Below are 13,430 nucleotides of genomic sequence, written 5' to 3'. Positions count from 1 at the left end.
CCTCTCTCTGCCTTCCTTCTCCATTATCCACGTGACCACGCTACCTGCAAGGCCGTCTGAACTTGGCTATAGCGAAACAGCAAGGCAGGCAGCGCACGCGCCGAGCCTCTGTCATACGGCTACACTGACACCCCTCTCGTGCTCCGCTGCCTGAATAAATGTGGGAACACGAAAGGGGGTTCCGCTGGCCGGCGGTGCCCCCACACTTCCTCCCTGAAAGACACAATACCCCTTCATGCTCAGTGCGACAGCAGCCTGTACAGGCACATTGCATTTCTTACCTTTACGCTTGCGATTCTTACCAACGATCCGTACATAGTGCATATAGTCCGAACATGGCTTTAGATCTTTTCTACCTGTCGCGGCAGCCCATTTCAACATACCACAGTCAATTGTACCCACTTGCACACTTCTTTCACTTGCATCCACACGGTTCTCTCTGTGGGCCAAAACTGCATGCTCCTTCACTCTTGGTGTGGTGGAGCCTCTTCACACTCAACTCAGCTGCTTGGGAGGGAGCTGCTGTGAAAGATGCTGCAGAGGTCTTTTCATTTTGGAGCTGGCCTGCTTTGACGCTCCTGACAACATGTGATAAAGCATTGATAGAAATGTGAAAAACACTGTTACACTGTTCTCACCTCAAAAGTAGGTGATCATTGTGGCCTCTTTCACCAAATAAATTCACCTTGGTGCATATGCGGGCAAAGGCATCGGCTGACATCACGGATTACCAATTCAGTCTACTGGTGAAAAATTGCAACGAGAAGCCAAAAGGCTGTGGGCCCACATACATTGACGTGTGCTTTGGCGCTTGGTATGGTTCGTAGCAGTTGCGTGTCGATAGTAGGCTGAGGTCTCTGCTGTCTGGAGTTCATTGACGACATTTCAAAGACTATTATTACCTTAGAGGTGATGAGGACAAAGAAACAAAAAAAACATTCGCAACAATTTCGTTCGGCAATTTGTGCCCAGTTAGTGGCCATCATAGAAATGCTTATGTTCCCATGTCTGTCTGTATGTTGCTGAATTTGCTGCTACATCTGTATCTCATTGTAGGTTGTATTGAAATGTTGGCATTTTTTTCATTTCTGCGGGTTCAACATTTGCTGAGCAGGTTCTGACAGTGATGTGTGATGTCAGGTGGAGGGAGTGCGTGTGTTACAATAACTGGTAGTGTTGCCGGTATCACAATGGTTTTGTGCACACAGGAACTGCTGGTGGTGCGCTTCCAGCCGGCCAGCGAGGAGGAGCGACGGCCCTACCGGGAGCTCTACACGTACCTGAACTCGCGCAAGCGATGCGGTGTCGTGGGTGGCCTATCGCCCATGCTCAAGGACTTCTACATCCTGCCGCTACCCTCACAGAGCCCGGTGCCCACCGTGCTCATGCCCTTTGATGGGCCAGGTCAGTTTCTTTCCTCGTCTTCCTCTGATAGAGATTGAGAGGTTGGCTTCCACTGGTCGTGCACCTGGACGCATTAAATACCCATTCTCCAGAAAATCTGCCGTTGGCAGCATTGACATCATGAGCAAAAATCATGGCCATGGCTGTAGCAGGTAGTAGCTGGTGGATGACGTGCTCCATTTGGCAGGACCCCTGCATATGAATGAGCCAAGCTGCCCCTTGGCCACGCAGGCGCGTTCATATGGCTTGGTAAAGTTGGACATTGTATCTGTGTTGGGTGGCCTATCACATAAAAATGCATACTGAAAAGAATGTATGAAATATTAGAGAAACAAATTAAGGGGTTAGTAATTATATAAATAAATAATAATAATTGGTTCACAGGAAAGGAAAGGCACAGTATCTGTCACACTTGTTTCTGTGCACACCTGAACTGCACTGTAATGTAGGGCTCCAGAGTACCCTATACATAAGCTGTATTACATGAAGTAAAAGAAAAAAAGAAAAACAAGAAAAAATAAGTGAAGAAGGGCATAGATTTGCAACATTGGCTTTGTCCCTGCATCACCAGAGCTACAATCAGCATTTCTTGAAAAGTTGCATGCAAACAGCTGATCTTGTCCACGGCACCGCACGCTCTTTTCTAAAATGCCGAACTGTCGCTGCGAGAGCGGCCATGTTGCCGTTCGCTTCGGCGAACATCACTTTTTCTGGAAAGTCATTGTAAACTGCTTCCACATGCTGTTATTCATTGCTAAAGAGAAATTTTATACTCTCATAGGTCAAATGAAAGAGTGCTCGCGAAGATAAATGTGCTTGGACGGGAAAAAAATTCCAGCCACTGCAGGATGTCGACACGGTTTTGGCTGTCTGTTCACGAGCAGGCACGGAGCTGCAGATGGGAACCTTTTATGCTATTGCATCATACCTAGGCCTTAAAGGGCAACTTTGGAGGTTTTTTGACATTCGAATATTCTAATCAAGATTTTACTGTATATTCTCATCTCCGTCCTGACGCATTCTACAAAATTTGGGCGCCGTACGATAATCCGTTCGCGTGCAACACGACTTTAAAATATGCTGTTTTCATGGCTTAAGTTGAGACTATTTCTGCCGGCAACACTGAGTTTTTGACGTCACAAACAGTATACCGGCGTTACTGTCCACTTCCCGCATGATTATGAAATTGCGAGGCTTATATTGAACTACCTCAGACATTTTATGCAATGCTTCATGATTTCCATACGTTATTTTCACCATACAATCCACGTACGAGTGTTTTTCTAATACTGAGTGTGACGTCACCAGAAATACTTCTAATTGGAATTTCGAAAAACGGTTTTTTGTGTTGGCGTCAGGACATGCCGAGGAATGTAATTCAATGAAAAATAGAAAATGATGGAAAAACCACCGGAGTTGACCTTTAAGGGCCCTCATAATTTTTCTTTTTTACCTGCTTTCTTTGTTGTTAGTTGGGCATTGCAGTGGGTTCACTTTATTCATCCAGTTGCAATTGTTATTGATGGGCCATGCCCCATGTGCAGGTCTCATGTCTGGCCGGCCACACATGCTCCTGGGCATCATAGTCAGGCACAAGAACCGCTCCAAGGCATCTACTGGGAAATCCAAGTGAGTGCATTCAAACTACTCCTCCTCTTTGCAATTACCTCCCTTGCGCAGCTCGCGTTTGTTCCTGTGTTCTGGGCGGGCATTTGCAAATGCTTAGGTACCAAGTGAAAATTTTGTGGTGTTGAATTAGCCTCCATTTAAATTGCTTCTTAGTATCTTCAAATGTGGGGAATTCCTAGGGCCTCTCAAGGGTGGATTTATATCGCATGGCCAAAGTCGCACCATCGGGCATATCTCACCGTGTAGTCCTTTGCGTCCAGCTGTTCACACACAAATCTCGCCCTACACACATTGTGTGGAAATTAACGCGCATCCAAAATCAACAATCCGCTTTCGTATCTACAGTTTTAGTTCACATAATCCGAAAACAATCTCGAAAATGGTGACATCAGGGTGCCTACCAACCGGGAAAACCAGGAGAAAGCATAAAAACTTTCGCCAAGTCAGGGGAAATGACATGATATATTCTGCAGTGCATTTTCATTTTAAGCTGGCACAAGGCAAGTATGTTATATATATATATATATATATATATATATATATATATATATATATATATATAATTGCGGTTCATGAAGGTTCACTCACCACAAGCGTATACAGAAAACCCACGGACCGACAACAATACTTACATTTTCAAAGCTGTCATCCTCATCACTCAAAAACAAGCATTCCATATTCTCAGGCTCATCGATTCAAAAGAATTTGTTCCCAAGATCAGGACTTCGCACGAAACGCAAAACGTATGCGGGAAGTCCTGACTAAACAACGGTACTCGCCAAATATTGTTGACGACGCCATAAAAAAGGCATATGAACTCAACCGAGAGGAAATACTGGAGGGCCGTCCACGAAAGGAAAACATAGACCGCCGAACAAGCCTGGTACTCACCTACACGAGTAAACCCCCCAACGTGAACAAAATCCTAAAGAAACATTTCAACATTCTAGAACAGAGCGAACGTCTCTCCAGTATTTTCACGACTCCTCCCCAGGTTGTCTACCGACGACCGAAAAACATCCGCAACATCCTAGTCCACTCAAAAATAGGTAATAACCCGCGGTTGGGGTGCCGGCCTTGCGGAAAGAGTAGATGCCAGGTGTGCAGGCACATGCAGACATCAAGCTGCACAACAAGCACAGCGTCAAATTTTAAGTGGAGAATAGATGGTAACTTTGATTGCGATGCCTCAAACGTTATATATCTCCTAGAATGCGGTGTATGCCGCATGCAGTATATTGGCCAGACAGCTACCTCTCTACGAATGCGGTTTAATAATCACCGAGCTCATGTCCGCTCTCTGCCCAACCTTCCTTTTTCAAAACATATCAACCAGAAACAGCACTCATTCGACTCAGTCAAACTAACAGTTCTTCAGGGGGGATTCAATAATACATGGGAGCGGGAGCAGCGTGAGTCGTACTTTATTTATAAGTTTAGGACAATTAATACTAGGATAAATGAAAACATTGGGGCAATGTCGTCCTTACGAGCCCTGCAAGTTTAATGCTATGCACATATATCAATCATTATCCCTTTACAGTTTTTCCTCGTTTTTTTTTTCTCTCTCTCTCTTTTTCTTTTTTTTTCTTCCCCCTCTTCCCCCTTTATTATTTTTTTTTTTTTTTAATTTTTCCTTCTTTGATACCCTCCACATCCCACTTCTCGTAAAAACCTTCGTCATGCTTGGCGCTCACATCTTTTAGCGAAAACCTCAAAGTATTTCACCATTCTACTGTCCCACATATTTTTTTTTTTTTTTTCTGATCCTTTCTTTGAGGTTCATCTCTCGTCGGAGTTGCTCGAACTTTACTCGCCGCTGTCAAGTTCTTCTAACCAGCAATGTCCACCTGGTTTTTTCATCACGCTGGGCGCTCCCATCTTTTAGTGAGAACAAGAAAAATAATTTTCTCACCACCTGCAGCAAACATGTTTCCCCACCTGTTTTCTTCCCCCTTCTTTTTTTTTTTTTTTTGTTGATGACCCTTTGGGCCTAGCCTGCTCTCCGCACCTGTGTGTGTATGTGTGTGTTGTGCGTGTCCAGCTGATTCACCTGTTTGTGCCCATATTCTGTTTGTATCACCTCTTACCAACGCTATAAGAAGACGAACAAGAATCATGTACCCTCAGTCTTGAGAAAGGCAGGGCTCCTGCCGAAACGTCGACTACAAATAAACTTGGAAACAGTATGAAGCAATTTTTCACTTGTATGTAACCTCTAGCAACCAAGTAATGTCTATTTACTTATACTATATATATATTTTTTGCTGTCTCGCCAGCGTGCGGTTGCTGCAAGGCAAGGCACGATATACCACTTTGACTCTGCATTGGTACGCCAAAGGTGTATTGGAAAGCCATACAGGCCTATGTCAAGATTTAAAAATTGCTCAAGCAAAAAATGATGAACCATTGGCAAGAGGCAGTGAAGTAATAAAGCTGAAGGATGAATCGTTCCTGAAGGCACTACAGACCGGTAAGCAGGAATTTGTTAGCACAGGCATAGGATATGCATACGATGTAGATAGCACAAATGTCATGCACATTAGTCTGAACTCTAATTTAGTACAGTCAAACCCGGTTATATTGAACCCAGATATATCGAAATTTGGTTGTATCGAACTCACGGAATATCCCCTTGAAAAGGGGAAAAGTATAGGAAAGCCACGTCATATATCGAACTCAATTTCACCGGTCGTTTGAGATATCGAACTCCGCACCATGCACTGGAAAGTGTGCCTTCCCCAAAGACGATCGCATCACCCTTGGTCGTTTGCCGCGGAACGTTTTCAAGCCATGCGCGGAAGGAATGAGAGGGGACAGTTCGGTGACGGCTGGTCTGGACAGCGCCGCGCCCATTCCCCAAAGGCGCGCACATCTGCAGTTGTCATTTCCCGCGCGCCAACACATGACGTTTGTAAGCCATGTGCGTGGGTGTGCCCATTCTTTTGCCAAGCTATCTCTCTCCTTCAGCACGCGCAACGCATGCGCCAAGCTAGCTCAGCCCGTTTTCAGAAAGACATCGTACGCTTACTCCAGCGTGTGTTGCAAACACTCTGCGCGCGGCGGCATGCGGCGGCTGACGTGGCTGTAGCGCCTGCGGATGTAGAGAAGCGGCAGCTCTGTTGTTTTTTTGCGAGAGTCATCCTTTCTTATCGTTGTGCTGTACTCGCGGCGTAGCGTAAGATATGGCTGCTGCGGACGTTAAGAAGCGGCAGTTTTTTTTTTTTTTTTTTTTTTTTTTAGGGTCGTTTATTTTATTTTATTTTATTTATTATTATTTTTATTTTTATTTTTTATCGTTTATCCTTGCATGTATGAATCAGCGAAACCACGTGGTCAGCTGCTGCGATCATGACGCCCGCCCCAAGCGCGGCGTGATAAATCGAACCAGGCTTGTGCAGTCAAGCCATCATGAGCACTCTGCCAAGTTCGCTCCCCACCACCGCAGGAGCTATCAAAAGATAAACGCGCTCTGACGTTATCACTGCTCAGCATCTTGGCACGCTGCCAATGAGCTGTGGATGAGACGACCAAAACGGACTGACGCGCGCCATCGACATGCAAGCGAAAATGCTCGCGATTTCTGCCTTGCAGCGACACAGAAACCTTGTTTTGAGCTGCCGCGGTGGCTCGAGCGGCGATAGGGACGCAGTTCCAACTACTTTGAAAATTTTCGCTCTGTAGCTGCCGCTCGTCGCCGAGATCGCTCAGTCGCTTGCATGTGAGCGAGCTGGCCTTAACATACTTTTTTTTATTTTTATTTTTTTTTTAATTTTTTTTTTTTTTTTTTTTTTTTTTTTAAATTCTCTGGTGCAAAAGTGGAGGGTGGGTTCATTATGCGAGTGGGTTAATTACGCAACAAATACGGTATCCGGTATCGTTTTTTCGCATCGTAAGTGCCGTCACAAGCCGATTTCTGTATATCGAATTATCGATATATCGAACTATTTCGCAATCCCCTTCGAGTTCGATTATCCGGGTTCGACTGTAGTGGCACTGCTTGAGCGCATCAAGGTGGTAATCTCGACATTTGAATTTACCATGTCAAAATAGGCAAATGCTTTAGGTCAGAGTAGGTGCTTGTTCAGTTAGGAAGGTGCCAGCAAGCGTTCCGTTTAATGCTAGTCTGTTCCAAGTTGTTACTAAAGGGTCAGCTCGTGTTATATATCTTTACATTCTTTGGCTGCTTGTGCTGTCAGAGATGAGTGCGAAGTTGGAAAGGTATGAAATGAATCAGATTAAAGATTTTGAATTTCATATACAAAAATCTGCAATTATCAAAGGTGTTTAACCTAAGAAAGTTGCTTCAAGTCAAACTTCAAATGCTCCAAAATTCTCGTTTCTATGCTCCAAAGCTGCTAAAAATGGTTGTATTACTGCTCCCAAAGTTGCTCCAAAATGCTCGAGCCTGCTTCCAGCCCTGACTCAATAAAATATGTGGAAGCGCTGCGTGAGGGTAGTATGCGACAAAAGCAGAAATAACCGCATCGGCAGCGGCCAGCGTGAAAGCGATCGGTGAGCTGTGCTGCCATGCGCTTCTAATTTTCTGTATACTTTTGATGTCCTTAATGATCATTAGCACTAATAATTGTAAATTGCAGAATGATTAATAAGTAGCTTCTTATTGTGAATAATTTGTTTTTGCTCATTATCATCACAGCAGCTACATTTTTTAGCCCCTTCACTCGTCAGGGAATTTGAACTGAAATAATCAGGTAAAACCTCGAAAAGTCGGGGATTTTGGAAATAGTGTTTTACTAGACACCCTGAACATGTAATTTTTGGTGAGAAATATCACTTTGAGGGTACCAACCGTTCATCCCACAACGCATGATCAAGCTCCTGGCGCAACTTTCTCAGTTTCATATTTTTGGCTGGCCTTCGCAACCTTTTTTTGCTAGGATTTTCTTCAAAGAAAAATGAGGCATTCGCTGACCTTCGTTTCTGTTTAGGCCACGCATAAATAGCATTTGGAAAAAGTTTGAGTCGCACTGTCAAATACTGTCCCCTTTTTATTCTCGAGATAATATACTAGAATGACAAGTCTCAAAGAAAAACGAAGAATGTCACTGGCTGTGGGAGCTCTCTGGCTGTGATTTTATGTTATTGAAAGCAACAGAATGCAATGAGAAGATTCATTAAAGCTGCAAAGAAATTAACTAATTGCAGAGTAGAGTTTACAAGATAGCTTATGATGTAAAGCCGCCAGCGCAGTTACGATGGCATGTCTGGAACCTGCACAGAAAACACATTTGCGTGCTAAGTTTAGTGTGAGTCTCGCCATAAGTTAAGAAATCAGTTTTTAAGGCCCTCATCCTCCTTAACAAACATGTTGTAAGAAAGGGCTTTGAGGAATGCAGTGTCAGCAACTTGAAATGTTGCCGTAGAGTTGTTAGTTACGGTGTTTTACTTTACCTTTTTTCTTTTTTCTTTTTCTCCCTGCCTCTGACAACTTGGCTAAAGATGCCAAGTTGTGACAATGGAAATGTGAACTTGTGCCCCTACTGTGCAGGACCCCATGGTCAGAGCGGCCAGATGGAGCGTCGCTGACGCCTCCACTTCCAGAGATGGCATCGGGGGCTGCCCACTCGGATGACGAGGAACCCTATGAGCCTTCATACACGCCACCTCTGGAGAAAAGGCCACGGCATGCTCGCCCGCAGCTGGCGTCGTCTGCTGCTATAGACAGGACCCCGATAGCAGACGACGAAGACGTGCCCTACGACCCTGAGGAGAATGAGGTGGGCTGTGGAGCCTGCACGTGGGGAGTGAGCACTCGCGCCACCTGTCCGCAAAGTCAGATACAATCTCCATTTTTGGCAGGCTGCCTAGTGAGCTACCATAAAAAATCTCGTATAATATGAGGTCTTCCGAATCCGAACAAATTTCAGCCTGAATTTGCAGTTCCAGCCCCATTATTAATCAGCACTATCAGCATCAGGCTTCCAGCGAAAGGAGGTTCTATTTAGTCATGACGTCAGCAGACTTTCATTGGTTTCGATTTCACTAAGCTGATTCTCGTGACCATGGTGCCCGCGACGCACACACAGCTGGAAGCGCATATCTCAAGCACACCTCACACAGTCTCTCACAGGCATCTCATACAGGTCATGCCGTATAGCCGAATTGCGGACGCTTGACCAGTACAGTGAAAGCTCGTTAATTCGAACCTCGGTAATTCGAACTACACTACTTGGTTCGGCCAAGCTCCATAGAGATCTGTGTATAAAAAAGCCCATTAATTCGAACGCGGGTTGGTTCCGCTACGGATAATTCGAACTACGCGCCGCCGCGTCTGGGCGGCTTGGCGCACATCACACGGGGAAAAAAAAAAGGGGGGGGGGGGGGGGGGTAAAGAAACACCTCCGTGATCCGCAGGCATAATTAGAGGCTGCGCACGTCCAAACCGGGGACAGAATAAGGAACTAAGTAAAACCATGGAAGAGTGGGTAAAACTTAAATGGCGCCATGACCGGCGTGACGGCGGCGGCGTTGAAGGGAGGGGACGCGGCCGCGGCAAGGTCAGTGCATGGCCGCGCGGCGGCAGCTGCCTGCTCTCTCTTCTGCGCAACCTCCGTAGCTCGCAACTAAATACTCGTTAATTTCAACCCTGTTAATTTGGAAATAGGGATAAGTACTGTCGGCGCGGTCCCAGCCAATGCCCATAAAAGGCTATGATCTGGGACGGGCACTATGGGTTAAACTTTTTTTTTTTTTTTTTGCGATAGCCATCCATCCTTCCACCCATCAGTCGTCAACGGAAGCACGCGAGTCAGCCGCGATCATGACGCCAGCTTTTAGCATTGTTCGCTCCAATGATTAGGGTGGCAGTAGACCGGGCGCCCGCCCAAGTCGCTTATAGCATGATAAAGCGAACGTACTGAAAAGGAGGCTTGCACAACCGGATAAGCGCTGGCACTTTGCCAAGTTCGCTTCCCTCCCTGCGGGAGCTAAAGTCAAAAGATAAACACGCAGTTATCCCCGCGCGGCATCTTGGCGCACTGCCAAGAAATGCGTTGTGGACCGTGAAGGCACGAAACAGAGGGACGCGCTAACGACTGACGCGCCTTTATTATTATTTTTTTTTTCTTTCAGATTCGTAAGCACAAATCAGGGCTGGGTGGGTTCATTATGCGAGGGAGTTCGTTACGCGACTAAATACGGTACATTTACCGTAGTACAAACGGTTTTGGCCAGTTTTTTCGAGGCCATTCGATAATTCGAACATCGGATAATTCGAACATTTTTCCCGGTCCCGTGAAGTTCGAATTAACGGGCTTTTACTGTATTCCCAAAGAGCATGGCGGTCGCGCTTTCGAGAAAGGCAGTATACCGGATGCATTTTGAGATGCCGAAAAAGATTTTGTGCAGAAATATTTCTGTACGAGGAACTCTCAGCAGACCATACATGTCTTGGATGACGACCACAAAAACCCCAAACCAGAAAACGCTTCCTGGACGCACATGCTGCGTGCCTGCATGCATTGCAAGACGCGACCAGGCACGAGTTCAGCTCATGATGGCCCGCAGCTTGTGTGCTGCCGTTCTGCGTCTGAGTGACCTGCCTGTTTTAGAATAGTCGGGGGACCATGTGGTTTCCGCTATTGCCAGGGCAAACGTGAGCTGCTTTCTCCTCATGGTGCGTGAAATTCTCCGATCAAGCGCGTCGGCACGTAAAGGAGAGCGAACCAGGAGTGGCACTTGAAGGTTCGTGGCACTACTCGATGCCTGGTGCGGGGTTGCGTTAGACGCCAGAGCACGTGCAAGTCGCAGGGCAACCACGAAGTGTAGTGCCAATTAAATACTTTTGCTTATCTTTCCTCACTCGCATTATACGCAGATGAAAACATTTGTGTTTTTGCTATTCCGAAATTACACCTCATATTATATGTGGGTCCGTGTTATACGTGTCCGTGTTCACGGTAATCAGTCAAAACCCTGCACTGCTTGGAACCAGTGCACTCTGGATATGTGTAGAGGGAGGTCAGTCCACATTTTCTGTGAATGGCTAGCCGCGTTTCAGATTGAAGGATTACTGCAAACAGATGAAGAAACTCTCTTTCTGCCAGATTTGAATGTACAGTGCAGTGCAGATATTACGAAAACTGAGAAATTCTATCACCATAAGCGATTATAGTTATCTGTATCTGGATTGTAAAAAAAAAAAGGCCTCCCGAAATCACCCACATATCCCAATTCACATTTGTCACTATTGTTGAAAGGCATTGTTGAATGGAGATATGACAAAAAAAAAAAAAAAAGAAATAACCATTTATTTGTCTTCCTGACCAATTAAATGAGCGAATCGTGCTTAAGGGGGGAGGCTACCTTTGAATACCAACCTAAAGTTTCTTGAGATAATTGAATGAAATTTGCAGGGTAGACTCATGGCACAGTCATTTGAATAACTGCAAAGTTTTATGGAGCTACGCACATTGGTATTCAAGTTACAGAAGTATATCATAATGGTTCACATGGTTTGCTTGTACCATGTCTGGTGAACTTGCAAAATATGTTGGCACTATGAAATTCATTATGAAGGTTCCTGAATAGGTACTACAGGGCAAGGCAGAGCCCTTTTTTTTTTTTAATTTCCCTGCTGAAAAATGTTAGCAGTGCATTGAGGCTAGTGCCACTATTTTTGGACTTGCATTAGCCTAATTTTGATTGTTTCTTATAACTTCTAGACTCAATATTTTGAGAAAATGAGCTTGTCTTTCCCTCAGAAATTTATTCATGCACACAGTAAAAAAACCAGGTGAAAATCCGATTAGCGGTTCCAGAGATACTGCGGGAATAAGCAACCTTGAAGTTTAAAACAGCATTTTGAAGTCTACAGTTTGTTTTTCACTGCAGCACGTTGTGCCTCCACCTCGTCGATTCCCTCGGGAAGTGCATTTTCATGCGAACAGTGGACGACGCTGACGACGCGTTATCGCTTGCGATGACAGACGCGATACGGGAGGCCGAGATCGCCAAGGTTGATATGGTCGGTACAGCAGGCACGCTTCAAACGCCGGTTCCTTACGTTGACGCGAAAGATACGCGGTTGGAAGTGGCAGCGCAGTCGGTCTAGTAGTGGTGTAGCAGAGGCAGCACTGATAGAGGCGTCTCCGCGACCGTTGGCTACGCGTTTCGCTAACTTCGCGATTCGGACGGCATTCACAGAACGACGTGTGCAGTATTTTGAACTTCTTAGCGCGCATCGTGGCCGACCATGCGACAATTCACAAGGTGCACAAAACCACTGAAAACACTCCACCAGAATCCGCAACCAGCGATGATCACGGTGGTCTCAAAAATGGTGAAACGTGAAGCGATTCAGCGAGCGCACAAAGAACGCCAGCTCAGTAGGCAGCCGGAGCAGACGACGTGCCGGGGTGGGACCACCACGTTAGCGTGCGCAGCAGCCAATAACAGTCGCGCGATCCCCCACGTTCTCACGGAGCGCGCGCAGTCGCGCGATCCCCCGCGTTCTCACGAAGCGCGCGCTTTGTCCAATCACAGCCCGAATTCGAGACGCGGAAGCTCAACAATACCTGTGAGGCCCCCAATCACAAGCTAGCCATGCTTCTGCTATGCCGTGGACGCCGCCGGTGAAGGCAACATGGAAAAAAGCCAGCATTCACAAACAAAACAAGACCAAGATGGCAGCGCTCGGTTCCGCGGCAGAGAAATGGAGCACACGCGAAGTTTGGGTACTTTTGCTGTCTGCTCGCGACTCTGGGGCTGCCGCGCCCAGTTGTATATTTAATTTAAAGCAGTTCCACGATAAATTAGGCGTTTATAATTATAGGAAAGGTAGTTTATAACATATACAGCCGAGATATGTACTTTTGAAAAGCCGACATTTTCGCGCGATTTTTCGACTTTCGAAGCCCGCGTCTCCCCTTAAGGTATGCCAAGATATTTGATATTCAGCATACTGTAGCTACACCTTCGCGACCGTACGGTGCACGTATCAACCTGCTGCTCATGTACTGCTGGCAGCAGTGTTCCCGAAACTGTCGAACTGCCGAGGTCATTGACTTCGCTGATTTGTACTTTCTCAAAAGAGCACCAACTTTGAATACAGTCAGACCCACTTATAACATTACCAGTTTTAACAATATATCAGATATAACTATGGGCAGCCGCTGCACTGTCGGGTTTCCCATGTGTTCTATGGTAAAATAAACCACTTAATGCGATGGTGTCGTATAATATTATCAGTTATAACAATCAAATATGGTCACTGAAAGTCAGCAGAAACACGGCAAACACGGCAAAAGCGCAAGCATATGCAGAGACATCGACGACGCCGATACAGCGACAAAAAAGAAAAATTAGCTGGGGCTTAGCTTTAGTTAAGCCCAGTTGGTTGCAAAAGCAATAATAGCATTCTATAGTTCAGCGCG

General features: G+C 45.8%; 1 protein-coding gene across 3 annotated transcripts in view; it reads left to right on the top strand.

Moving 5' to 3' along the window:
* pps (protein partner of snf) overlaps window positions 1-13,430 on the top strand; it is a 127,733-nt gene that overhangs the window by 99,694 nt on the left and 14,609 nt on the right. For all 3 annotated transcript variants that reach the window (XM_084602535.1, XM_084602534.1, XM_084602536.1), the window contains 3 exons: window positions 1,209-1,404; window positions 2,949-3,033; window positions 8,546-8,774. In XM_084602535.1, the coding sequence (XP_084458661.1) occupies window positions 1,209-1,404; window positions 2,949-3,033; window positions 8,546-8,774 (510 nt within the window). The remainder of the gene's footprint in view (window positions 1-1,208; window positions 1,405-2,948; window positions 3,034-8,545; window positions 8,775-13,430) is intronic.

The sequence above is a fragment of the Amblyomma maculatum genome, chromosome 4 (genome assembly GCF_055883805.1).
Source record: "Amblyomma maculatum isolate TAMU_Amacu chromosome 4, ASM5588380v1, whole genome shotgun sequence".
NCBI lineage: Eukaryota > Metazoa > Arthropoda > Arachnida > Ixodida > Ixodidae > Amblyomma > Amblyomma maculatum.
Note: the sequence above shows the minus strand (reverse complement) of the source record. Positions and strands in the feature narration are given on the sequence as shown.